The 25,566-nt window shown below is 54.6% G+C and overlaps 1 protein-coding gene across 10 annotated transcripts in view; it reads right to left on the bottom strand.

Annotated features, from left to right (window-relative positions):
• Positions 1–23,195, bottom strand: part of PIP5K1C (phosphatidylinositol-4-phosphate 5-kinase type 1 gamma) — a 50,146-nt gene extending 26,951 nt beyond the window's left edge. For all 10 annotated transcript variants that reach the window (XM_086410176.1, XM_086410179.1, XM_086410183.1 and 7 more), the window contains exon 1: positions 23,001–23,195. In XM_086410176.1, coding sequence (XP_086266302.1) covers positions 23,001–23,094 — 94 coding nt within the window. In that variant the 5' untranslated portion in view covers positions 23,095–23,195. The remainder of the gene's footprint in view (positions 1–23,000) is intronic.
• Positions 23,196–25,566: the final 2,371 nt, after the last annotated feature.

Raw genomic sequence — 25,566 nt, 5'->3', positions numbered from 1 at the left:
GCCCACCCACATTCTCTGCAGCTCCTGACCCCTCATCCCGGGGTTGAGATAGTCCAACACCATGGTCCCTGCCCTCTCCACCACCAAGGCCTCCGCAGTCTCAGGCCTGTGAGGGAGGGGCCCAGCCAACACCAGTGCCGGACGTGAGGTCCAGCCGGGTCTGCCCTGCTCAGGGACACTGACTGGCTGATAAAGGGGCAGCCCTACCCCACCTGGAATCCCCCCAGGCATGAGGCCAGGAGGGCAGCAGGCAGGCTCTGAGCCAGCCCAGGTCACAGGCAGGAGTGCCCAGGGCAGGAGCAGAGTCGGGGGAGAAGCAAGGGCAAGAAGTAGCCAGCACACCTGAGCCAGGGTTCTGCCTAGACATGCACCCCGATATCCCCTCTAGGGGCCTCCTTTCCCCCTCCCCCTGAGTCCCACCATCCGCGCGTCCACCCCCTCTCTGAAATACCCTTCTGGAGCCTTGCCCATCAGCTCTGGCGCCAGGCAGCCAGGTGGCTCCTGCACCCACTCCTGCCATCCAGGCTGGGGGCAGCAGGGACCAAGATCTTGCGCTCCTCCTAGCCCAAGACGTAACCAATTATCTTTTGAATGAGCCACCCCGTTTTCGAGGAAATTAGGTTTTAAAAATAGCCGGGGGAGGGGGAGAGCGTGAGGCGCTGCAGGCGGGAGGCAGGGCTGAGACCTGGGGGGGAACTGGGGACACAGCTGTGGTGGCCCCCCCACAGATGCCCACGAAGGCTGCTGGTGAGGGACCCCTCCCCCAGCATACACAGGACCACTTCTCTTACATTTGATGAAGAAACTGAGGCAGAGAAAACACACCCCAAAGACCGGGGGCAGGGGGGCCTTATCATCTATCCCTCAGCAGAAACACTAGGTTATTTTTACTTCGAAGTCCATTCACAGTGCACCTCTGCCTGGCTCCTCTCAGCCCCCATCCTGTACACGTGGAAAACTGCCCCCCAACCCTCCACCCCCCGCCAAGTCTGTCCTCCCCAGAGGAGCCACCAGAGGGTACCCGTGAGCACCAGAATCAGGCCCCGCCCCGGCCTGGCCCCCTCCTCTGCCCACAGCCCTCCTGGGTCCCACCTCCCTGGAGATAAGAGCCCAGGTCATCTACAGGGCCCACAGGGCCCTGCACAACCTTTCCTGTGCTCCCTCCCTCTCTCTCTCCCCCTCATTCACTCTGCTCCACACGGGCTTCCTTGCTGCTCGCTTCCAGCAGGCCAGGTACAGTCCTGCCCCAGGGCCTTTGCATGGGCTGTTCTCCCCACATGAAATGACCTTCCCAAGACCTCTGCAGGGTTTGCTCCCTTGCTTCAGCCAATACCTGGTTCAGACATCAACCCTTCAGATAAGCTGCTCCCCTGATCACCTCACCCCAGACTGCCCCCCTAACTCCAGGCCACTCTCCCCACCTTCTGGCTTTGTCTTCCAGCACTGGGCCCCACCTGGTGCCTGTGTATCATCTCTCCATATCCCCAGTCACGGGGCATCAGGTCTGCCCTGTCACCTGCAGAGCTGTCTGGAGTGCACAGGGGAGCATTCCTCAGAGAGGGGCAGGGGGGCCTGAGGCGGTCACTGTGGGATCACTGCCCGCCTCGTGCCCAGGGGAGGGCTGCTCCCCATGACTCAGAGCAAATGAGACAGTATGAGGCAGTTGAGCTAGGAAACAGCACTGGGGCCAGGGCTCTCTCATTTCCCATCAACTGGAATGGTCTGGCCACAGGAGCAAAGTCCCCCTAGGCCAGCTCCGCCCCCACCGAGTCTTGGTCCACCATGACCAGAGTGGACAGGCCACCCACAAGCCACCAAGGGAAATCTGCCTGTAACCCACAAGGAGGGCTCTGTGGCTGACGCCAGGAGGCTGCAGCCCCTGCAGCCAGGTAACCCACCCTGAGCCACCGAACCCAGCAGAAGGGACCCTGCAGCGTGAGGAAGGTGGGTGGCTTTGAGCCACAAGGTCCCTGCTGAGGCCCTGCAGGAGACCCATGTGGGCAGGACCAGGCAGCCCCCACCCCCCAGGCCTGTGAGTGCAGGAGCCTCCTAGATGGTGTGCCGCCTGCTAAACCCAACCCAGACGACAAAATCGTAGGTGTGTGCAATTTGCAGCCCTGCGGCTCTAGGTGGCTGCTACATAGCAGCAGCTAACTGATCCAGGGACCACTCCTCCAGGCCGAGAGCATCTCCAAGAGGAATATAAGGACCCAGTCTCAGCCTTTGGGAGATGAAGACAGAAGTAAGCACTTCATGCCCTCCATCCAACTTGCGTTCCTCACATTCACAAAAGTATTAAAGGTACCCACACGACAGATCACTCAGCCACGAAGAGAAGCCCCGACACTCGCTACCACATGGATGGACCCTGAGAACACGATGCTCAGTGAGAGCAGCAGACACAGAAGGACGCACAACGTGTGATTCCACTGACGGGAAACGTCCAGAACAGGCTGATCCACAGACACAGAGTGGGTGAGTGGTTGTCAGGGGCTGAGTGGGAGGAGGTGGGGGGCGACTGCTAAGGGCTTTCTGGGACTGATGGAGTATTCTAGAATTAGATTTTGGTGGTGGTGGCACAACAAAGCAAATATAATAATGACTGAATTGCACATTTTAAAAGAGTTAATTTTATACTATGTAAACGATGGCTCAAAAAAATTTTTTTTAAAGGAAGAAGCTCGTTAGTTGCAAAACCACCACCCAGTGACATGTGGCTCCAGGACCTCCTCCAGACCCCACTCCTCCAGCAGTGATACTGCAAAGCAGGAGGATGCAGGACCTTGGTCCCCTGCCCCACCCCGAGATGAGGTCGTGCAGCCAGATGGAGGTGTCTGAGCTCAGGAAGGGCAGCCAAGCCTCCAGGCTGGCGCTCCCTCACCTCCTGTGGGGAAGGGCCAACTTGTCCTATTTCTGACCCATCTTGGACCGAGATGTCCACAAAACATGGTAAACAACAGTCACTGGAGAGGGGAAGACACATATGATCAAGCTCAAGGTTTTGCTGCTGCTCTTTCAGCCTCTGTACACTGCAATCACTCCAGACAGAAGCACGGGGACCCCACCACGGCTCTCAGCTGTCAGCTGAGCTGCGACACTCTGCGAGCCCGGCCTCTCCTCAGTGTGCTGCATAGGACGCGAAGAGTGCAGGGCTCCGGGCACCCCAAGGCCCATTCGCTAACCCAGGCCCCCAGCACTGCAGACACGAGGGGAGGGCCACTCTGTGGGGCATCTGGGGTGTTGTGGATGTGGAGCCACATTGGCTGCCCAACTGGATGCTAGGGGCTCCCTCCCAGTATATATAATCCCAGTCGTGACAACTACAGACGTCCCAGGAGACAGGCAGTGAGACTGTCTACACATGGTGGAAACCCCCACACAAGGCGTTTATAATGGCAGCGACACGGTAACAGCCAGCACCACACTCCCCACTGTGCGGGCCCTGTCCGACAGCGCCCCCAACTCGTCCCCTCACTCCACGCCAACTGGGTGACACAGGGACTGGCCTCCCCGGTCTGCATGGGGACCTGGAAGCTGGTGGTCCCCATAGGAAAGTGACAGGCAGAGGTGTGAACTCAGGCCCCCCACCCACCCGCCCACTCCACAGCCCCAAGCTTGGTGACTATATCCTCCAGTTATGCCACTGGGAACCCCACCCTGGGCTTTCTTTCTGGCGGGAGAGGGTCAGTGAGAGTTGAGTCAACTTTCAAAGTCACAATGTTTTGGAGATAAACCTGGGTTTCTTGGAAAATGAGCAAATCTACACAGACAAGGCCAGCATGCTCACTCGCCTGGATCCATATTCTCGCCCTTCACGGTCTGCTCCTCCCACAGCAGCCAGAGGGCGCCTGTGAGCACCTGAGCCAGGCACCATCTGACTTAGTGATCTCATTTCTTTACCACCATTTTACAGAAGGAAGCAAGGGTTTGGAAAAATTTAGGAAGTAGTCCCAAGTCAGAGGTAAAAACTTTATGATCATATCTCAGAATCCAGAACAGCATTCCATAAAATTCAACAGAAAAGTCATGTTGAAAAAGCTATTAAGAAACTAGAGGAAACGGGGGGTGGGGGAAGTAGGGGTGGGGGCTTCCAGCGTGTGTAGACAGTCTCACTGCCCGTCTCCTGGGATGTCTGTAGTCGTCACGACTGGGATTATATATACTGGGAGGGAGCCCCTAGCATCCAGTTGGGGGACAGGAACAACCTTTATTTAAAAACAAGCAGGGGATTTCCCTGGTGGTCCAGTGGTTAGGACTCCACACTTCCTCTGCAGGGGCATGGATGCAATCCCCGGTCAAGAAACTAAGATCCCACAAGCCATGTAATGTAGCCAAAAAAGAAGAAAAAAGTACAAACAGTAAGCACATTAACATCAACCACAAGGCAGAGTGCAGCTGTGAGGGCTACCACTTCAGTGGGAGAACCGGCCAATGCAATAAAATAAGAAAAAAGAAAAGGAATGAAAATTGAAAAGATAAAAAAAATTTTTTTTACAAAATCTAAATCTAACAGAACCATCATAATGAAGCACTGAATTAAGTGGAGCAGAGCAATGTGGCCAGACAGATACCAGTAACTCACCTGCGGTCATATTGCAAGCAGATGCAGAGTTTCTGCCCTTTGGACCACCACCTGCTCTTATTCTTATACGCATGCCTGTCCCTGGTTTCACACCTGAGTTAATTTTTATCTGTTGGATCCGACCTCTCTGATTAACAGACATTATAAGGGAGCTGCTAATCTTTCCTTCCCCAGGGTCACACCTGGTGTGACACTGAAGAGGTATGAATCTGGGGTAAATATCACACAGTGACAGAATAAAGAACGTTCATATTTTTGTTGTTATCTCATACTTTTACCACCAGAACTAACGACAGGGAAGGCTAAGAAGTCTAAAGTTAATGGGTGATCAGAGTAGTTAACATTACCAAGAACATGAACACCAAGAACATGCTGGAACATATCAAAGTCTAGTTAATGAAACACATGTTGAAGTGTTTCCAGGGGAGTGTGCTGATGTCTGCAGCTCTGAAATGCATTCAAAAGGTTAGATGGAGAGAGTAATGGATGAGTGATGGCAGGTGCTCGACAGATAAACACAGCAAAACGTCCATTGTAGGATTTGAGTGGTAATGAGTGACTGTCCACTTTCCAATTCTTTCAACTTTTCCATACAACTGAAAATGTTCTTAATAAAATATTTTTCCTCCACATTAAAGGTGAATTTTGACCTTTCATGTCAGGTGTTTTCAAACTCTGGGGAGATATTTTTTGAAGTTCTGCCCACAAATGTGAGTGATCCCAGTGAGCAGTGAGCAGCAGCGGACATACATGAGCACACCTAACAAACTTAGTGAGCATCCCCTATGTCCAGGGTCCTGCTTTAGGGATAAAACACTCCAGAGGGAACTGGCTCCTTGCCTGATGTTTAGTAAGAAAAGAGTTTAAGTACCTAGAAAAATTCAAAATAATATAAAAGACACCAATGTGTTACTATACAGGTTAAACAAATCTTTGTTTCTCCCTTAAGTCAGGAGTCAGCAAACATTTTCTGTGACAGGTTAGAGGAGACCCAGCAAAGGCCACCCAGGGGTCCGGGTGAGGGGAGTGCCCTAAAGGCAGTTCTCACCCTGGTGATCCTGCCCCCAGGGGACACTGCGCAATGTCTGGGGACATCTGTGATCGTCATGACTGGGGGCTGCTGGCATCCAGTGGATGGGGGCGAGGTGTGCCCAGCACCCTGCAGCGCCCAGGATGGCACCCAGGGGATGACCTGACTTGACACAGGCAGTGCTGGGGGGAGACATGGAGCACATATAAAGATGTGTGGGACAGGAGGCAGAGCCTGGATGTGGCTGCTTATTATATTACTCTCTGGTATTTAAAATATTTCGTGATAAAAATGCACTTACTTGCACTATCCAGTCTGTTTTGTCTTCTGTTTGAAGTGCACTGTAATGAAAGGCTACAGCATGTGCGCACACACACACGTGCATACACACACACACACACACACACAGCCTCCCTGGGTTAGGGTCTATCCAGCCAAGTCTCCAACCCTCTCACCACCTCCAGGAGATAACTGCCATTCAACCCACTTTACAGCTGGAGAGGCTGAGGCCCATTGGCGCGGTGACTTCAAAGGCTGCAAGGTCACTACTGGCTGCATTGAGAGCTACCCCGAGGCTGGAGCAGGGGAGAGAGGGGGTGCGGCGGGTGGAGGAGGTTCTGGTGTCCAGTTTCCAGATAACGGGGTCAGAGCCACATAGCCTGACTGAGGTTGCGTAGCCAGCAAGCCCCAGGGCCTGGGGGGTTTGATGAGTGACTTGCTCTGCGCTGGGCAGACGTGCCTGGTTGTGCGAGGTCTTCCACTGGGCCCATACCATCACTGGGTAGGGCGCGGCTCCACCCCTGTGATGCAGAGCTAAGGAGAGGGAAGCTGTGTCTGGTTCACACCTGGGCAGAGCTCACCTTCCCCACGCCTGTCCTGGGGCCGCAGCAGCCCCAGCTCTATCCTCCCCTGGTGGCCTGGATCACCCCCTCTGCATAACACATGACAATCCTGCCCCCAATGCCCTCCCAACTCCACCAAAAGCTCCACTTCCTGTCCTGGATGCCTCGGCACCCGCCCAGGGCTGGGCATGGTGTGGACCTCAGTGAGTATCGGCTGAGTGAGAAACCCAGAAGGGCTGCATGGAGGAGGCTGAGAGTACGCCCTGTCAGGAGCCTCGGGGAAGAGTGGTGGGAATGCAGGCCCCAAGTGTCTCCAACATGTTCCCTCAAGCTGGACATCAGATGAAGGGCTGGAAGCCACTACGGCCATGGACTGTGGTGCTTCCAGCCCAGCCTGTCTAAGCAACATCCTGGTAGTCTCTCCTATTAGAGGAAGAAACTGGGCTCAGAGAAGGGGTATTCGGATGTGAGTCGAGACAGAAACACGATGGATGCTCCTTGAAGAAACAAGGTGAGGGTGGGGGGAAGAATATTTGTTGATGTAAATCAAGAGCCAGCAACCTGCCCCATGGACCAAACTCACCGCAGTCGTTACAAGGTTTTACTGGCGCACGGCCCCTCCCGCTCATTCACAATCACAGCTGCGTCGGCTCCCACACAGACCACCCAGCTCCTCACAAAAAAGGTCTGCAACCCAGCAAGACCAAAGAGGTCGTGGTGATGGGCTTCAAGCCTCGCTGGGCTCTGTCTCCCCGGTGCAGCACTGCTGTCCTTGGTGCTGACCCCCCAACAGACGCCTGGGCCCAGGGGTGGACCAGCTGCCCCTTCCTCTTGTCCCCTGCGAAGTCCCAGGGCAGGGAGGCTCTGACCCTGTGGGGCCTGGTCCTGCTCACCCAGGGCTGCAGCACCCTGCCTGGGGGGGTGGGCAGGGGCTCCCCAGGGGAAACCAGGGCACAGGGCCCAGTGCTCAGGAGGCGGACAGCAGACAGGGGCCAGAATGGAGGACAATGGCCAGAGTGCCCAGGGATAGCGCTCCGCTCACCCCGCAGGCGTCCAGTGGAGGGCCACGTGCTGTCTCAGGGCTGGTGTACAAGGCTTCCTGGCCCAGTTTTCCTCCCAGATGTACATTTTTACTTTCCGGCAGCCCGCGCTGGGCGACACACACTGCACCAGACGACACATGCCATACTGGTTTCCAGCAGACAAGGCCTTCAGGGTGAGGTGGGGGCCGTGGCTGGAAGACCCCTGGTCACTGGCGGGGTGGTGCTGCCAGCCAGGTGGGGGCTGTTCTCACATTCAGTCCCAGGCTCCACTTCCCAGGGGGCTTCCAGAATCCAAGGGCCTCAACCCGCCCAAAGTCCCTGGCAAGTTGGCAGCCGAGCCAGGTCCCCAATGCTTGGCTGGGCTCCAGGGGTGTCACAGGGGCTCCTGCACTTTGAGGTCCCTTGAGCCAAGGTGATCACACAGCCCCATCTGATGAGACAGGGGTTCAGTTCAGTTCATTTGCTCAGTCGTGTCCGACTCTTTGTGACCCCATGAATCGCAGTACACCAGGCCTCCCTGTCCATCACCAACTCCCAGAGTTCACTCAGACTCACATCCATCAGTTGGTATGCCATCCAGCCATCTCATCCTCTTTCGTCCCCTTCTCCTCCTGTCCCCAATCCCTCCCAGCATCAGAGTCTTTTCCAGTGAGTCAACTCTTCACATGAGGTGGCCAAAGTACTGGAGTTTCAGCTTTAGCATCAGTCCTTCCAAAGAACACCCAGGGCTGATCTCCTTTAGAATGGACTGGTTGGATCTCCTTGCAGTCCAAGGGACTCTCAAGAGTCTTCTCCAACACCACAGTTCAAAAGCATCAATTCTTTGGCACTCAGCTTTCTTCACAGTCCAACTCTCACATCCATACATGACCACAGGAAAAACCATAGCCTTGACTAGATGGACCTTTGTTGGCAAAGTAATGTCTCTGCTTTTGAATATGCTATCTAGGTTGGTCATCACTTTCCTTCCAAGGAGTAAGCGTCTTTTAATTTCATGGCTGGAGTCACCATCTGTAGTGATTTTGGAGCCCAGAAAAATAAAGTCTGACACTGTTTCCACTGTTTCCCCATCTATTTCCCATGAAGTGATGGGACCGAATGCCATGATCTTCGTTTTCTGAATGTTGAGCTTTAAGCCAACTTTTTCACTCTCCTCTTTCACTTTCATCAAGAGGCTTTTGAGTTCCTCTTCACTTTCTGCCATAAGGGTGGTGTCATCTGCATATCTGAGGTTACTGATATTTCTCCCAGCAATCTTGATTCCAGCTTGTGCTTCTTCCAGCCCAGCGATTCTCATGATATACTCTGCATAGAAGTTAAATAAACAGGGTGATAATATACAGCCTTGACGTACTCCTTTTCCTATTTGGAACCAGTCTGTTGTTCCATGTCCAGTTTAACTCTTGCTTCCTGACCTGCATATAGGTTTCTCAAGAGGCAGGTCAGGTGGTCTGGTATTCCCATCTCTTTCAGAATTTTCCACAGTTTATTGTGATCCACACAGTCAAAGGCTTTGGCATAGTCAATAAAGCAGAAATAGATGTTTTTCTGGAACTCTCTTGCTTTTTCCATGATCCAGCAGATGCTGGCAATTTGATCTCTGGTTCCTCTGCCTTTTCTAAAACCAGCTTGAACATCTGGAAGTTCACGGTTCACATACTGCTGAAGCCTGGCTTGGAGAATTTTGAACATTACTTTACTAGCGTGTGAGATGAGTGCAATTGTGCGGTAGTTTGAGCATTCTTTGGCATTGCCTTTCTTTGGGATTGGAATGAAAACTGACCTCTTCCAGTCCTGTGGCCACTGCTGAGTTTTCCAAATTTGCTGGCATATTGAGTGCAGCACTTTCACAGCATCATCTTTCAGGATTTGGAATAGCTCAACTGGAATTCCATCACCTCCACTAGCTTTGTTCGTAGTGATGCTTTCTAAGGCCCACTTGACTTCACATTCCAGGATGTCTGGCTTTAGGTGAGTGATCACACCATCGAGGTTATCTTGGTCGTGAAGATCCTTTTTGTACAGTTCTTCTGTGTTTTCTTGCCATCTCTTCTTAATATCTTCTGCTTCTATTAGGTCCATACTATTTCTGTCCTTTATTGAGCTCATCTTTGCATGAAATGTTCCTTTGGTATTTCTGATTTTCTTGAAGAGATCTCTAGTCTTTCCCATTCTGTTTTCCTCTATTTCTTTGCATTGATCGCTGAGGAAAGCTTTCTTATCTCTCCTTGCTATTCTTTGGAACTCTGCATTCAGATGTTTATATCTTTCCTTTTCTCCTTTGCTTTTCACTTCTCTTCTTTTCACAGCTATTTGTTAGGCCTCCCCAGACAGCCATTTTGCTTTCTTGCATTTCTTTTCCATGGGGATGGTCTTGATCCCTGTCTCCTGTACAATGTCACGAACCTCAGTCCATACTTCATCAGGCACTCTATCAGATCTAGTCCCTTAAATCTATTTCTCACTTCCACTGTATAATCATAAAGGATTTGATTTAGGTCATACCTGAATGGTCTAGTGGTTTTCCCTACTTTCTTCAATTTAAGTCTGAATTTGGCAATAAGGAGTTCATGATCTGAGCCACAGTCAGCTCCCGGCCTTGTTTTTGCTGACTGTATAGAATAGAACTTCTCCATCTTTGGCTGCAAAGAATATAATCAATCTGATTTCAGTGTTGACCATCTGGTGTTAGGAGCGTCCCATTTTACACATGAGGGAATGGAGGCTCCATCCTGGGGGCAGCTCCTCCCGCCTGGCCCACAGCCTCACTGCGACCTCCTAAGAGATGGAGCCACGAGGTGTGGTGCTAAGACACCCTTTGGATTCCCGACCCACAGAAAGCGTGAGATGACAGGTGTTTCTCGCTGTTTTAAGCCATGACGCTCTGGGATAATGTTACACGGCAGTAACTAATGGGTGCTGCCTGGTATCCACATGGCCCCTGGAGGACAAAGGGGAAGAGCAGACAGAGAGCAGTCCACATGGTGGGTCCTCCGGCCCTCACCCCCTCCTCCTCCTGCCCTTACTCCCTGTGTTCCCACCACACAGCCCCCTCACTGTTCCCCACACGTGCCAGGCACAGTCCTGCCCCAGGGTCTTTGCACATGCTTCTCCTCTGTGTGGAACACTCTGCACCAGCTCACGGATCAGGCCTGGATCAAATGGCACCTCCTCAGAGAGGCCTTCCCTGACCACTGGCTGGAGTTGGCCCCTGACACCACTCCCTGCCACTGATCATAAGTCACACCCTGCCTGGTTTAGACCTTCTCCTGTACCACTGCTCCTCCAGCAGCTGCTCCCTTAGTGGGTAGCAGTCACATCTCCTGCAGCCCACGAGCAGGTACCTGGCACCACCATGGACACCAGCACCCACCCTCTCTCCCTGGTGGTGACCCCAGGAATCATGTCAAGGTCTTGGGCCAGGGCAGGCAGGCTTGGCGCAGAGAGGGGCAGGAGCCTCGGGGTACAGCCTGCCGTGTGGGCCTCCAGTTCTGGCCCACTGGTTACCGTGGGGAGCAGCCGGAGCAACAGGACGAGGGCCCAGGAACAGTTACTGCTGAGCATGGCCGTGCGATGAAGCCAGCACTGCTGATTCACTGAAACTGCCCATCAGCCCACAGGACTGGTGCTATCATCACGTCCACGCAGCAGATGTGGAGGTCGAGGCCCGGAGAGGCCAGGTCACTCACCAGAGGCCACTCAGGACCAAGAGAGGAGGATGCATTTGACATCAGACAGCAGACTCCAGCCTGAGCCACAACCGCATCCACGGAAGAACTGGGAAGGAACCAGCCATCTGAGAGCCGTACAACCTCCCAGCAGCAGGAGAAGCCAGCACCAAGGTCCTGAGGCAGGACTGGGACTGCGGAGCCAGGGGTCAGCCAGAGGCTGTTGAGGCCGGAACAGAGTGAGCGACAAGAGGTGAGGGCAGGGAGGGGGCAGGCCCTGCCCCATCTGTCACTGCAGGACCCATGAGTGGTTGGTGATTAGGGTCCACTTGCAGCTCTTCCCAGACTGGAATCTGTCCTGGCCCCCCAGTGACCGGAGACCAGAAGATAAGGGCACCAAGACAACTGGACGAGAGGAGACACTGGGGTCCCGCTCACAGCAACACAAAATTAACTCAGACGCATCATAAGCCTAAACGAACGCGAGGGCTAAGGCCATAAAACCCTCAGAGGAAAACAAGGTCAATCCTCATGACCCCAGGTCAGGCAGGGATTTCTCGGCTACACCACCAGCAGCCAAGGAAAAGAGAGAAATGGGGCCTGGTCACAATGAAATACATCTGTGCTTCCACAGGCACCACTGCGGAGGTGAGAGGACCACCCACAGAACAGGAGGGAGCACTGTGAATCATCTCCCCGAGGAGGCGCTCGTGTCGAAACCATAGAAAGAAGGTCTACAATTCAGCGATGAAACGAAAACCAACCCAACTGGAAGACAAGCAGGGACTTTCCTGGCGGTGCCTGGTGGTTAAGACTTCGCCTTCCAATGCAGGGGGTGTGAGTTTGATCCCTGGCCGGGGAATTAAGATTCTACATACCATATGGCCAAGGTACCAAACCATAAAACAGAAACTACGTTGCAACAAATTCAAGGAAGACTTTAAAATAGTCCACATCAAAAAAAAAAAAAACGTTTAAAAGAAAAAAAGAAGGAAAGAAAAAAGAAAAGAAGCAAAGGATTTGAACAGACATTTCTCCAAAAAGGAAACATAAATGGCCAACAGGCAAGAGATGTTCACTGACCATCAGGGAAACACACCTGGAGATCATGGTGAGCGCCACCCCCACCCCACGATGAGGATGGGGCAGGGGGACAGGTGCAGCTGAGTGGGAACAGGGCGGTGTCTCCTCAGAAGGGTAACCGGAGTTTCCATTGGACCCAGCAGCCCCAAGGCTGGGTGTCCGCCAAAGAGACACGAGGACCCGTGTCCACATAAGGGCTGTACATGGAGCCACATGGGCCGAGAGGTGCAAACAGCCCAAATGCCCACAGACGGGTGGATAAACACACGTTGTCCCTCCACACCCGGGAGCGTCACTTGGCCTCGAGAAGGAGAGAAGCCCTGACACTTGCTACCACATGGGCAGACCCTGAGAACACGGTGCTCAGTGAGAGAAGCAGACATGGAAGGACACACAGGGTGTGACTCCACTGACGGGAAACGCGCAGAGCAGGCCGATCCGCAGACACAGAGAGTGGGTTCCTGGTGGTCAGGGGCTGGGGAGGGGATGGACGGTGACTGCTCATGGGGACGGGTTTCCTTTTGGGGTGATGAAAGTGCTCTAAAATCGACTGTGGTGATGGCCGCACAACTCTGAATATAGTGAAACCACTGAATTACACATTTTGAATAGGTAAACCCAGTGGCATGCGAATTCTATCTCAACAAAGCCGTTACCCAAAAAAAAGCGCTTAGGAAAATGCCTAAGTGCAGACAGGTCTGCAGCCCAATCTTGCCTCACTGCACGGGGCAAACACCGCGTGCTCCTCACGCTGCACATCTGTGGGCGCCCTGCACTGGGCAGGTGTGCCAACGTCGTTTACCCAACAGCATTTGCTCCCTTCAAGTCTCTGAGTCACATTCTGTTAATTCTCACGTGTCAAACTTCATCACTACTATGCTTGGTACAGTGACCTGTCATAAGTGATCTTTGACATTACCACTGCAAAATTATTACTACTTTCTAAAGGCTCAAATAGCCAGTAGAGTTTTTAAGCAATGAAGTATTTTTACCATATTTATTTATTCAGTTGTGCCAGATCTTAGCTGCAGCATGTGGGATCTAGTTCCCTGACCAGGGATTGAACCCGGGGTCCCTGCATTGTGGGCGGGGGCGGAGGGCGTGGGAGATGAGGGGTGCTGGCGAGAGAGGTGCCCGGGGTGGGCCTGAGGGTGGAGCCAGATCTGTGTTTTGTGCCAGAAACACATGGCAGCTTCACAGAAGAGAAAAATCATGAGAGCTGACTTCTAAGGGGGGCTGGGGGGATGCAGTGGGCAGCACACGCAAAGGCCCTGTGGTGATGGGATGGGACACTCTCCAGGAACAGCAGACAGGGTTTGATGTGGCTGGAGGGGAGTGTGCAGGTGGGGGCCAAGTCCTGACCAGCAGCCCACACCGCAACCCCCCATCTCCGTGCACGGAGCAAGTGTCTCCAGAGTGGTAAACAGGAAGCCTTGCACAGGACAGGGCCGGGGATGGCAAAGGGGGCAGAGGCAGGGGTGTTTGTCCAGGACTCTGCGGGCCCTGAGAGAAAGAAGGTTCCAGAACCTTCACTCCTGGTGCCACAGACAGCAGAATAGCCATCGGGACCAAGCACAGGTCTGCTGCCAGAGTTCAGGGCCTGCAGCTCAGGCAGAGACGACCCACAGGGCAGTGGATGGTCACCACATGGCCAGCACAGCACATGAAAGGCCTAAGGGCAGTGGGAGCGGCCTTGGCCAGGGAAATCAAGTGGGCTTCCTGGAGGAGCAGGCGGAGGACAGGTTCCCTTCCCTGAAGGAGGGCAGGGTCACCAGGCACATGCCCAGTGGCTCCACAGGTGGCAGGGTATGGGCGGTCATCTGAGGTTTCGGTCACAGAGCGGCCCTCAGAGGGTCCCACTGACCCCAAATGCTGAGTGTGACCCTGGATGGAGTCCCAGGGAGGAAGCAGATGTTACCACGCAGGACGGCCTGAGTTAATTCATGGAACTGAATCCTGTCCCACGTTCCATTTCCTCCACGTGACCCTGCGCTGGGCTCAGGGAGCCTCTTTGTTTATGGGACACACAGCCCGGCCTCCTCCGTCCTCCTTACTCACAGATTCCCCATCTGCAGGTCTACCTAGTGGTTGGCATGTACCTGTAACTCACACGTTCACTCCCAGGTACATGCAGATCAGCGAGGTCCTAGCATGCCCCCCACATGCCCAGTGAGGTGATGCCCTGCCTGCTGGGCTCAGCCCTCAGACCACAGACAAGGGTAAGGTGCGGGGTCTCTTTAGCGCCGGGCTTTCTGCATTTCTGACTGAATCAACAGCTGGCGTCAGACCAGGCCGCGTGGGGATCAGTCGTGACCCTGGGTGACAGAGCCCTAGGGAGCCCAGCCCTGCGTGTCCTCCTTCCCCTGGACTTCATGGCAGAGGGCATGTGGGTGTCGCCAGAATGTCCCCAGAACCCTGTGAAGGTTTCAAAGTTTTCAAAGTAAAATGCTGAAAGGATAATAATATACCCAGAAAGACAGTCATTGCCTCTGCAGAGATGCAGGGTTGAGACAGAAACAAACGCTCACTTTCCACCAACTGCAGGTCTCACTGCAGCTTTTCTTCTGGTAAACGTGTTATTACTTGTAGCTGAAGGCATGACTCCTGCATGAAGGCAGAGGCAGATGAGGGGAATCGAATAGAAGTCCAGAAATAGACCAGCCGCTCGCCGGAGTCTGGCCTGTGAGGGAGGTGACATTTGCCAGCGGGAGGAAGGCAGATTATCCAGAAGAGGGGCTGGGATGACCCAGAGGTGCCCGGGAGCACTCTGCTCAATTAAACCCTCGCACATCTCATGCCGGGATAAACTCCAAATCTAACAGGAATTTAAACATAAAGGGGAAAAAGTAAAATTATGGACGCACTAGAGGAATTTAACTGTAACCTCAGCACAAATGACACACTCACCAACCTGAGAAACCATAGAAAGAGAGACAATGATAAATGTGACCACATGAAAAGAAAATATCTGCCTGGCGTCAATAATCACTGTAAGAGAAGATGGGGAGACGCTTCTTGCACTTACTTGTATCATGGATTTAAAAAATAAATAAACCTTCCATAATATATAAAAAGCTCCTACAGATCAACAAGTAAAAGACTGGTATGTAATTTGAAAATGGGAAACACACGATGCAATTGATATGCAGTTCCCAGAAAGTGAGGTAAGAGTCCTGAGATGTGCAGGATGGAATGCAGAAGTGGAGTGAGTGGGGAAAAAGGGTCTGTGAGTATGGAATCAAGACAGGATGCAGACGGGCCCAAGAACTCTCTTTATGGTCAGAGGTATCAAGAACTCTCTTATCTTTGACCTCGGTGGGTAGGTCCCTTTATCTCAGGTTTTTTTGCTCCTTTTGCAGGGAAACTTTTTTTTTTTTTTTCTATTTTATGGCCATGCCACTTGGCATATGGGATCTTAGTTCCCTGACCAAGGATCGAACCTACACTCCTTGCAATGCAAGTGCAGCATCGTAACCACTGGACCACAAGAGAAGTCCCAGGATACATTTTCAACAAAATGAAGATGAAACATTAAGATGAAATACGTGAAAACCTTTCTCTCTGATTCATGTTTTCTCTGACTCAGATTTGATATGTATTAGTATGAGAGATACATATATACAAGTTGCAACTACATCAAAACATCCCCTTGTGTGTAAGTTCAGCACAGATGGAAGAAATGGATGAGGCACAGCACTCACCCTTGCTGGAGGGAGCTCAGAACAGTTCACCTGGGATTAACCACATGCATCTTAACGACGCTCCAACATCTTGGGGGTCCTGCAGACCTGGGGACCGTCCCTCCTTGAGTCAGCCAACTCCCAGATCACAAACAACTTGCCCATGAGCACATGTGTGCTGTGCAAACCAAGCCACCATGGTTCACACCCTCCCCCTCCTCATCCTGCTCACACACAAGCCCGGGGGCCCCACCCTAACCACCCCTGGCCAGGCCAGGCCCAGTCAGGGCCCACCCCACATCCCAGAGCCACCGCCATCAAACCAGTCAACCCTAAGCTGGCTCAGGGTGCTGACCCTGATCGTCCCTCCTATCCTGAGGACACCCCGATAAAGGCCCCTGCTCTTTCCACATCCATCCCAGCCCCTGGCTGGTGGCAGAAGGACCCAAGAGACAGCCCACTCAAATTTCTGCCCTGGTAGGTGCCCCTTGGGCCACCAACCTCCAGGGCTGGGCCCTGTCCTGGACAGTTCCTGTGGGCTAGCTCATCTAACCCTCACGGGACCCCGAGAGGAAGGCAAGTCTGAATCCTGCTTCCCCTATGAGCCTCCCGGAGCTGCTGGGACCCCAAATCCTCTGCGCCCGCTCCCTGGTCACCTTCCCTCCAGTGGTCAGAGGTTGGAAAGGCCATGTCCTACCAGAGGCGCTAAGACGTGTCTCCAAACAGGGACTTCAGCTGCCTGGTCTTCGCTCCACACAGGGAGGCCCTGGCCCTGCCTCGCCCCCACCTCCCCACCCCAAAGCCACCTGCCCACCACCCCTGGGCTCCAGACTGGGTCTTCTGCCCTCAAGCACTTCTTTGTGTCTCACACTAACACTGTACCCAACCGTCCCCCACACCTGCTCTCACCCCGTCCACCACCTTAGACGAAGCAGCTTGTCTTTCTGGGGCGCAGGTCACAACATGGGAGTCACCCCCTACTCCCCTCTGTCTCTTTCCCCTCCATGCTCAACCCTTCAATCAGTCCTGTCAACCTGGCTTCTGAAATCTACTCTGAATCACTCCTGCCTCCACCTGAGCCCCAGCCCCACCCACCACGACCCGCACAGTCCCCTCTGCCCTGGTACCCTACCCCCTCCTCCTTCCCCACAGTCCGTCTCCCACTGTGGCTTAGTCTGTGAGCAGCTAAGTCAGGGCCTGCCCCTCCTCTGCCCACAGCCCTCCAGGGCTCCCAACTCCCTGGGATAAAAGCCCATGTCCTCCCCCAGGTCCTGCACAACCTGCCCCATCCCCTCCCTGACCTCCCCTCCCCACTCTGCTCCAGACACACAAGCCTCCTCTATGTTCCTCCAACATGGTCTGCCCCAGGGCCTTTGCACGTGCTGGAAGCCCCTCTCCACACTCCATAGTACACACCCCTGTCCTCTCTCTCCCCTTCTCTGCTCTGCTCTTCTCTTCCCCTTGGCAGCATTATACCTCTTTTCCTCCTTTACTTACTGTCTGCATGCACCCCACTGGCAACCCCCCACCCCCACACCCCCTACACAGGGACCACGCTGTCTCATTTGGGCTGGCTCCAGCGCCTGGCCCAGCCACTCTTCAGCACCCATGTGTACACAAACACCTGCCCTGCATCCCACAGCCTCAAACTTTCAAGGACATCCCCGGCCCCCAGGATCAAGGCCCACATATGGACACGATGAGTGTGTGATTGAGTGAGGCGCTACTATGACTAATGCTGGGGTCCCTTTCCTGGGTCAGAGCCAGACGCCAGGTCCCCAGATGCCCTCCTGCTGGCTCTGGCATCTGGTTCCTCAGGTTGGACCCTAACCTCTCCAGGCGGCCTGGTGGTGCCTAATTAGTGCAGGGGCCCCTCAACTAATCCCCAAGTCAGTAATCCCCAATGTGGGCGGTCCCACCTCAAGCCCCGAAGCCAACTGGCAGCAGCCTGGCAATTCCCAGCAGGGTTCTGACCTGGACTGTTTTGAGTGGTGACATGGCTGGGGCTGGGCCGGGGCGGCAGGCTGGGTGAACAGGGGGCCTGGAGTCCAGAAGCTCTTTATCCTCAGCCCCCAGGCTGGTAAATGCTGTCACTTAATGAGTGCTGCCAGGGGAGGTGGGTCCCACCTCTTTCTGCCCTACCAAATCTTTGGGACCCCACTGTCCTTACCTTGCGAGGTGGAGAGAGGTACACAGTCCTTGGCCCAGGCAAGAGTAAGTCAGGCTGAGCCTCAGGCCGCCCCACCCAAGGTCCCATGGGCCTCCACCTGCGTTGGGAATCCTGGGAAGCCCACCAGACCCTCCCTTCCCCCATCAGCACAAGCCTGCCAGAGCCTGGACCCCTAGACCTGCTGCTTCTTGGGCCCTTCCCTATCTGCCCTCATCAACTCCAGGGTGCAGACTCCCTCATCTTTCTCCACCCCCACAAGACCCCCGTCCAGGCCCCTGGCCCCACAGCCCTCTCCCTACCAAGCAGCCCAAGTGTGATCACTCTGGAGTGTGACTTACCACCCTGCTTACACCTGCCAGAACCATGAACTGGACTCAGACCAGAACCCAAGTGAGGCCAGGTCCCCACCACGCTCATTCCTGCCTCAGGGCCTTTGCACAGCTGATCTCCTGCCTACATGCTTGACATGGCTACTATTTCTCCCTCGGGTCACCTGTTCCCTGACAGCTCTAAGACAGCAGGTCTTGGTCACCCCTTGGGGCCAGGATGCCCCTTTCACTACCCTCACAGCTCCCTTGGAGCTGGCGTGGCCTGACTCAGGGCTTGGCAGGCATCTTCCATAGAGCACCAGTCAGCAAGTTTTCCCGACTTCATAGGCCACGAGCCCATCTCAACACTCAGCTCTGTCGCTGTAGCTGGATTCCCTGTGGACGACAGGCAAGTGACAGGGCATGGCCAAGCACCAACGAGACGCGACAGACAAAAACCGGCAGGTGGGATGGACTCGGGCCTCAGTCTACGACCCCTGGTCTCACCTGCTTGCCATGGCATCCTAACCCCCACCAACCTGAGGGTGAGGGAGCCCTGGTACTTGACCCCCACCCCCAGCCAGCCTCCATGAATGTCCAACAGGCCACAACCAGGCGCAGGGCGAGAGATAACCACATGACCGCATGAGCCCAGTTGGACATGGGCCCTGCCTGTCCAGGTTCTGAGGGAAGTGGTCCCTCGAGCAGTCCCCATCCATCCTTCCAGGGCTCTACAGGCCAATCCACCTGGCCCAGCCCTCCAAGAAGGCACAGTCATCTGCCCATTTCACAGATGCAAAAACCAAGGAAGAGAGTCCCCAGCTGGCAAAGATGGTCTAGCTCCCGAGGCTGCTTTACAGAAGGAACTGAGTGTGCCGACCAAATGCCAGACATCACGTCACTAGAAAGGGGCCAGGGTGGGATTAGAACTGGGACCCTTCTGCCTCCAAAGGCTGTAGCTGAGTCAGTGAGGGGACAAGGGCGGCCACAGCCCCAGGTTACCATCCACCTGCAGCTGCAGAGGAAGCCTCATAAGGAGGCCCCATCTGCCCAGCCATGATGGCCCCCACTGCTCTTCAAGCCACTCAGGCCTTTGCCTGGGCCGTGCTGGCTTCCTGCCCCTCCTTCAGGCCCCTCAACCATCAGGGGAAGCCCAAGGGGAGATGTCATAGCAAAAACTTGGAAGAGCTCCAGAAGCAAAGACAGGGATATGGAGGACAAGCATCCCGGGCAGAAGGCACAGCAGGTGCAAAGGCCCTGGGACAGGACTGGGTCTGGTGTGCTGGAGGAGCAGGGTGGAGGCCTGGGGGTCTTTTACAGAGTGAGAGAAGGGGAAAGAGGGGAGGGCAGGACATGCATGGCCTTGGGGAGGACCTGTGCTTTTTTCCCAGAGACGTGGGACCCTGGAGGGCTGTGGCAGAGGAGGGGCAGAGCCTTCTGGAGTTGAGTGGCAGTATCACAGGAAGAGACAGATCAGGCCAGCCATGAGGATGGGGCTAAACCAGGAGGAGGCAGAGGGGTGGGGGGAAGTGGGTGGATTTTCAGTCCATTTGGAGGCAAAGCCAACAAAATCTGCCACCAAGTTAGACGTGGGAAGGGGTTGGGGGTCTGTGGGACGAAGCTGACTGTTCTGAAATATCATGGAAGCAAGAAGGGCAGGAGGGAAATAGCTCAGAAGCACCAGACCACAGCACGGCTGAAGCCCACAGGTAGCTCATGGGCCCCCACAGGGCCCAGCCCTCCCTGAGATCCTTGCTGGAGCCAGACACCCCACACAGTCCCCAAAAGCCAGCAGAGAACCCCAGCAGGCCTTCCCTGGACCAGCCTTGGGAACCCAGGTGTTTAAAGTAACCAGATTCTAAACACCACCAACATTTAACTCCCATCAGATTGGCCCCAGTGACCGAGGCCGATAACATCCAGAGTGGAGCTAGCAAGGCTGTGGGCACACAGACAGCCAGGCTCTCTCAGCCCTGCCGGGACTCTTCACAAAGCCCCCAAGCGTCAACCTGCTTGCCCCTGGCCCAGCCACTCAGAGGCAGGGACTTCAACCTCTAGAGATGAAAGCACCATAGCGCCAGGCCACGTCCAAGGGTGTTTACTGCAGTATGGCTGTGACAACAAAGCCAGCTCCAGACACCACCCAACCGTCCCCCACCAGGAGGCCCTGAGTTAGTAAGGCCTGACCGGTGTGGGCTGTTGCTAAAGTTCCCCAAGCACTCTCCACTTGCTGATGCGCTAATTCAGGTACTGCTGGCGGCGTGGCCCCATTTTACAGATGGGGACACTGAGACTCAGAGAGATCAAGGCATTTGACCTTGGAGGTCACAGAGCACCTGAGTGGAACTCAGGCAAGCTACAGTTTCCACCCTCTCAATCATAGCACTGTATTCTCTTTCTCTGAAAAGAACTGATACCAACGTGGGGATGGGGAGTCGGGGGGATCATATTGTGGATAAAAAAGCCAGCAAGGCATAGAATGATAAGGGAAGTACAGCAGGCCTGACCTTTGGTGGCTGCGTCTCCAGGGAATAGGGGTGATGTCTGGGGAGGAGGTCTGTGGTCATCACAACTGGGGGGCTCCTGGCATCAAGTGAGTGCTCCACCCCCCATAGTGTCCACGATAGTGTCCCCACAACAAAGAATTTTCCAGCCCCAACCGTCACTGGCGCCAAGGTGTGAGGGTACCCTCCAAACCCCCTGGTGAATGAGCAGCCCCAGCTGTGTGTTTACGCATCTGTGTGAGCAGCAGGAAAGGCGTGGACAGTTGTTCCCTAAACTTAACAGAAATGGGTTCAGCAGAAGAGAGGGAGCTATTGACCCTACAGTGAGTGAAATAAGCCATCAGCTGTGGGAGTGGGGTTTCTGTGGGTTTGGGGACAGGCGGGGGTCGGGGGGGGGATCTCACTGGTCAAGTCCCTGGGTTCAGACCCAACCACAGCTGGGGCCTGAACTTTATCTGACCCCATCACCTAGCCCCTGATAAGACAGACGTTTGCTGTGTGGCTTTCCTGTGGTCACTGCGTCCTAGGCTGTTTTGTCTCTGCCCATATAGGGCAGAGGACTGCTGGTGGAGGTCAGGGGGCTGAGAAGGGACTTCAGCTGGGCCCCTCCACTGTCTGGTGCTGGCAAGCCATGGCATCACTGCCAGCAAAGAAGCAGGGCGTGGGGGCCGGATGGTGGAGCTGAACGGGGTCATCCACCATGCAGCTCCAGATGGTAGCAGGAAGGGGAGCGGTGGGAGTGCTCCGGAGCCCGGGGTGGGCTGGGGCGGGGTGGAGATTGCTCCCTGCTCCGGCTATTCCTCCAGACATTTCCCTCAACTCCCGGGCAGCGCAGTATCTCCCGCCTGCCACGGAAGCTTCGGGAGGCCCGGGGGAGGAGGAGGATGGGTGCCCCAGGTGGGCGTCCACAGGGACTCGCCAGCGAGGGCTGCCTCGGGGGGGAGGTAGGGGGAAATGGAGAATTCTGATGATCCGGAAACTTCGTACTTGGGAGCCTGAAATTTGGACCAAGAAGGAACCGGCCCCTCCAGGCAGGGACTGGCCTCGGCCTGGAGCCCGCAGGGCTGGGTGAGGCCGCCTCCCTCCCCAAACCTGCTCTAGGGAAAGGCGAGGGATACAGGCCCAGGAGAGGGGCAGGGGAAAGCAGTACCCCCTACAGAGCCACGGCAGCCCCCTCTCAACATCCAGGGAAAAGGCTGGGGGCTCTCCTGTTCCCCACCTGCTTGTAGAGCCCTGGCACTGAAGGTGTCTGGAGATGTCAACCCCTAGCCCCCTCCTGTTAGAGCAAGTAAACCGAGGCCCAGAAAGGGAAAGAACGGCCAGTGAACTAAAAACCTGGTCTGGTGAATTCCACAAAGAATGATAAGGTAGTCAGGAGGCTGACCCGGCTGGCCTTCGAGACCCCCCATTTCCACCACAGCAGCCCCTGCCCTTCACGACCAGTAAGATGGGCCCAGAGGGTGACCGCTTGCAGGGCAAGAGGTGAGGCCCGGGAGCTGACACTAGCAAGGTGGGCGGCCGGGAGCAGAGGGTCCGCATCACCCTTTGGAGGCAGGGCTCCTCACCGGAACGGGGCTACTCCACAATCCCACGCGTAGAGCAGCCCCCTCACAAGACCGGGTGGGATGTCGTCCCCCAGAGCCCTCAGCAGGAGGCAGGCGGGGCACCCACTCACCCATGGCGCGTCCTAAACAGGGGTCGCCTCCCCCCGCCCAGAGGTGAGGACCCATCTTCCCCGCGCGCCTCCAACCGGGGCTGCTCCACCCACAGCCTCCCAGAATGGGGCCCTGCACCCACCCCCGCCCCCAGACCCACAGCTCTCCCCAAGGACCCCAGGAATGGGCGGCGCCACGCCTGAGCAACCGAGGCGGGGTGTTCCGTCCTCCCTCGGGCCCCAGACGACGCGTCCCCTGGCCCCGGAGTGGGGCGTTCCATCCCCCCCGCGAGCGCCCCCGAGTGGAACGTTCCGGCCTTCCTGCAGCGGGTCCCGACGCCCCTCCAGCGCTCGGACGGGTCCACTGGGCCCCGGCAGGGGGGTCAGGCGGGTCCATTCGGAGAGCGGGGAGGGGAGGAAGGTCCGGAACCGTTACCTGCTGTCGCGCCGCTCTCCGCTGCCCAGGCCGCCTCCGAGGTCACGGCCCCGGCTTCGGCGCTCTCCGCCTCGTCCGGCACTTCCAGCTCCATGGCCGCGCGCGGACCCGCCGGCGGGCTGGCGGGCGGCCGGGCGGCCGGAGGCTGCGACCCGAGCTGCGGTCGCCGTCGCTGAACAACAACCGCCGCCGGCTGGAGAGCGGAGGGAGGGGGCCGGGCCAGGGAGCGAGGGGCGGGCCCGGGGCGGGGCCAGGCGCTGCGCCATCGCGCACTTCGCGCATCGCCAATAGGGACTCGGGGGCGGGGCCTGCATGCGTCAGAGTCCCCGGGAGCTCCACGAGCGCCCTCACGCGCCCAGAGAATGGAAGAGCAGCGCCATTTCTGCCAATACTGCTGTAGGGCTCAGTCTCTCTGTCGTGTGCGATTCTATGACAGCATGGACTGTAGCCCTCTAGGCTCCTCCGTCCGTGAGATTATCCCAGGCAAGAATACTGGAGTGGGTTGCTTGATATATTAACGTTATTAAATAGTGATATATTAAAAAAAATAAATAGTGATATAGTATGACAAGTAATACTAATAAGTAAAATAAGATATTTATGATACATAACGTGTATTTGTAATGTGGTAAAAATTAGTTATACATAATAATAACATTCTTAAGTGTCGAGCTCAGTGCTATGCAATATCCCCCAAAGTCAGAGACCTGATTTTTTTTTTTTTGATTAAAAAAATTTTATTTATTTATGTATTTGGCTGTATTGGGTCTTAGTTGAGGCGTGTGGGATCTAGTTCCCTGACCACGGATCAAACCCGGGCCCCCTGCATTGGGACCATGGGGTCTTAGCCACTGGACCACCAGAGAAGTCCCTGTTTCCTTTTCTTAAAACTACTATTATATCCCCATTCAATTTAGTTCAGTTGCTCAGTTGTGTCCAACTCTTTGCAACCCCATGGACTGCAGCACTCCAGGCTTCCCTGTCCATCATCAACTCCTGGAGCTTACTCAAACTCATGTCCATCGAGTCGGTGATGCCATCCAACCATCTCATCCTCTGTCGTCCCCTTCTTCTCCCTCCTTCAATCTTTCCCAGCATCAGGGTCTTCTCCAACGAGTCATTTCTTTGCATCAGGTGGCCCAATTGGAGCTTCAGCTTCAGCATCAGTCCTTCCAGTGAATATTCAGGGTTGATTTCCTTTGGGATTGACTAGTTGGATCTCCTTGCTGTCCAAGGGACTCTCAACAGTCTTCTCCAACACCACAGTTCAAAAGCATGGATTCTTTGGTGCTCAGCTTTCTTTATAGCCCAACTCTCATGTCCATACATGACTACTGGAAAAACCATAGCTTTGACTAGATGGACTTTTGTTGGCAAAGTAATGTCTCTGCTTTTTAATATGCTGTCTAGGTTAGTCATAGCTTTCCTTCCAAAGAGTAAGCATCTTTTAATTGCATGGCTGCAGTCACCATCTGCAGTGATTTTGGAGCCCTCCCCAAAAATAGTCTCTCACTTTTTGCATTGTTTCCTCATCTATTTGCCATGAAGCAATGGGAGCAGATGCCATGATCTTAGTTTTCTGAAGGTTGAGTTTTATCCCCATTACCTAACACAAAACATTACACCTAGAAGATGATAAATACTTGATAATATTGATCAACCAGATGGAAACTATTATCATCCCCATTTCACACATGAGGAAACAGGAGCCCAGAGGGCTGAAGCCACATGTGTGGAATCACACAAAATACCTCGTCGTGAAGCAGCCTCTTTTCTTATTGTGTTAAGAATGATAATATTATTAAAGGGCAGTGGTGAGCTCACCAGTGCCACGGTCAGGAAGTTATTCATTCTGAAGTCATGGTTTGGGGAATAATAAGTGTTGCTATTAGTAGTTTTATTCATTATTAATGATTTCTGCTCAGAGGCAGGTGGGGGATCTGAGCACCCAGTTGGTGTAGGTCGGAGCTGGGATATTTTCACCCAGGCCTGTCCAACTCCAGACACGTGACCCCTCTCTTCACTGTCAGGTTGCTGGCGAGGTCAGCGGGAGGCTGAGACTGGGCTTTGGGGTGCTGGGTGATGGGATGAAGGGGAAACAGCGAGACAGAGCAGCCTTCAGTCAGACCCAGGGCTCAGAAAGATGCTTCTAAAATATTCTCTATCAAAAGTGGAAGTGAAGTTGCTCAGTCATGTCCGACTCTTTGTGACCCCATGGACTGTAGCCTACCAGGCTTCTCAGTCCATGGGATTTTCCAGGCAAGAGTACTGGAGTAGGTTGCCATTTCCTCCTCCAGGGGATCTTCCCAACCCAGGGATCAAGCCCGAGTCTCCCACATTGTAGGCAGATGCTTTACCCTCTGAGCCTAGAAGTCCTCTCTATCAAAATAAGGAGACAAATGAAGAAAAGGGAAGATGTAGAGAACAGGACCCAGGATCAGGTGGAGGGATCCCCCAGCTTAGCTGTTAGAAATGAGCCAACTCAGAGGGGAGGGGATCAACAGATGATGGATACACGTATATGGTCTACCCATACGATGGAATATGATTCCGCCTTAAAAAGGAG

This window comes from Bos grunniens, chromosome 7 (assembly GCF_055505025.1).
Source record: "Bos grunniens cultivar Pamir isolate PY7600 chromosome 7, Bosgru_T2T1.0, whole genome shotgun sequence".
Classification (NCBI taxonomy): domain Eukaryota; kingdom Metazoa; phylum Chordata; class Mammalia; order Artiodactyla; family Bovidae; genus Bos; species Bos grunniens.
The sequence above is the reverse complement of the archived record's forward strand: the minus strand, read 5'-3'. Positions and strand labels throughout refer to the sequence as shown.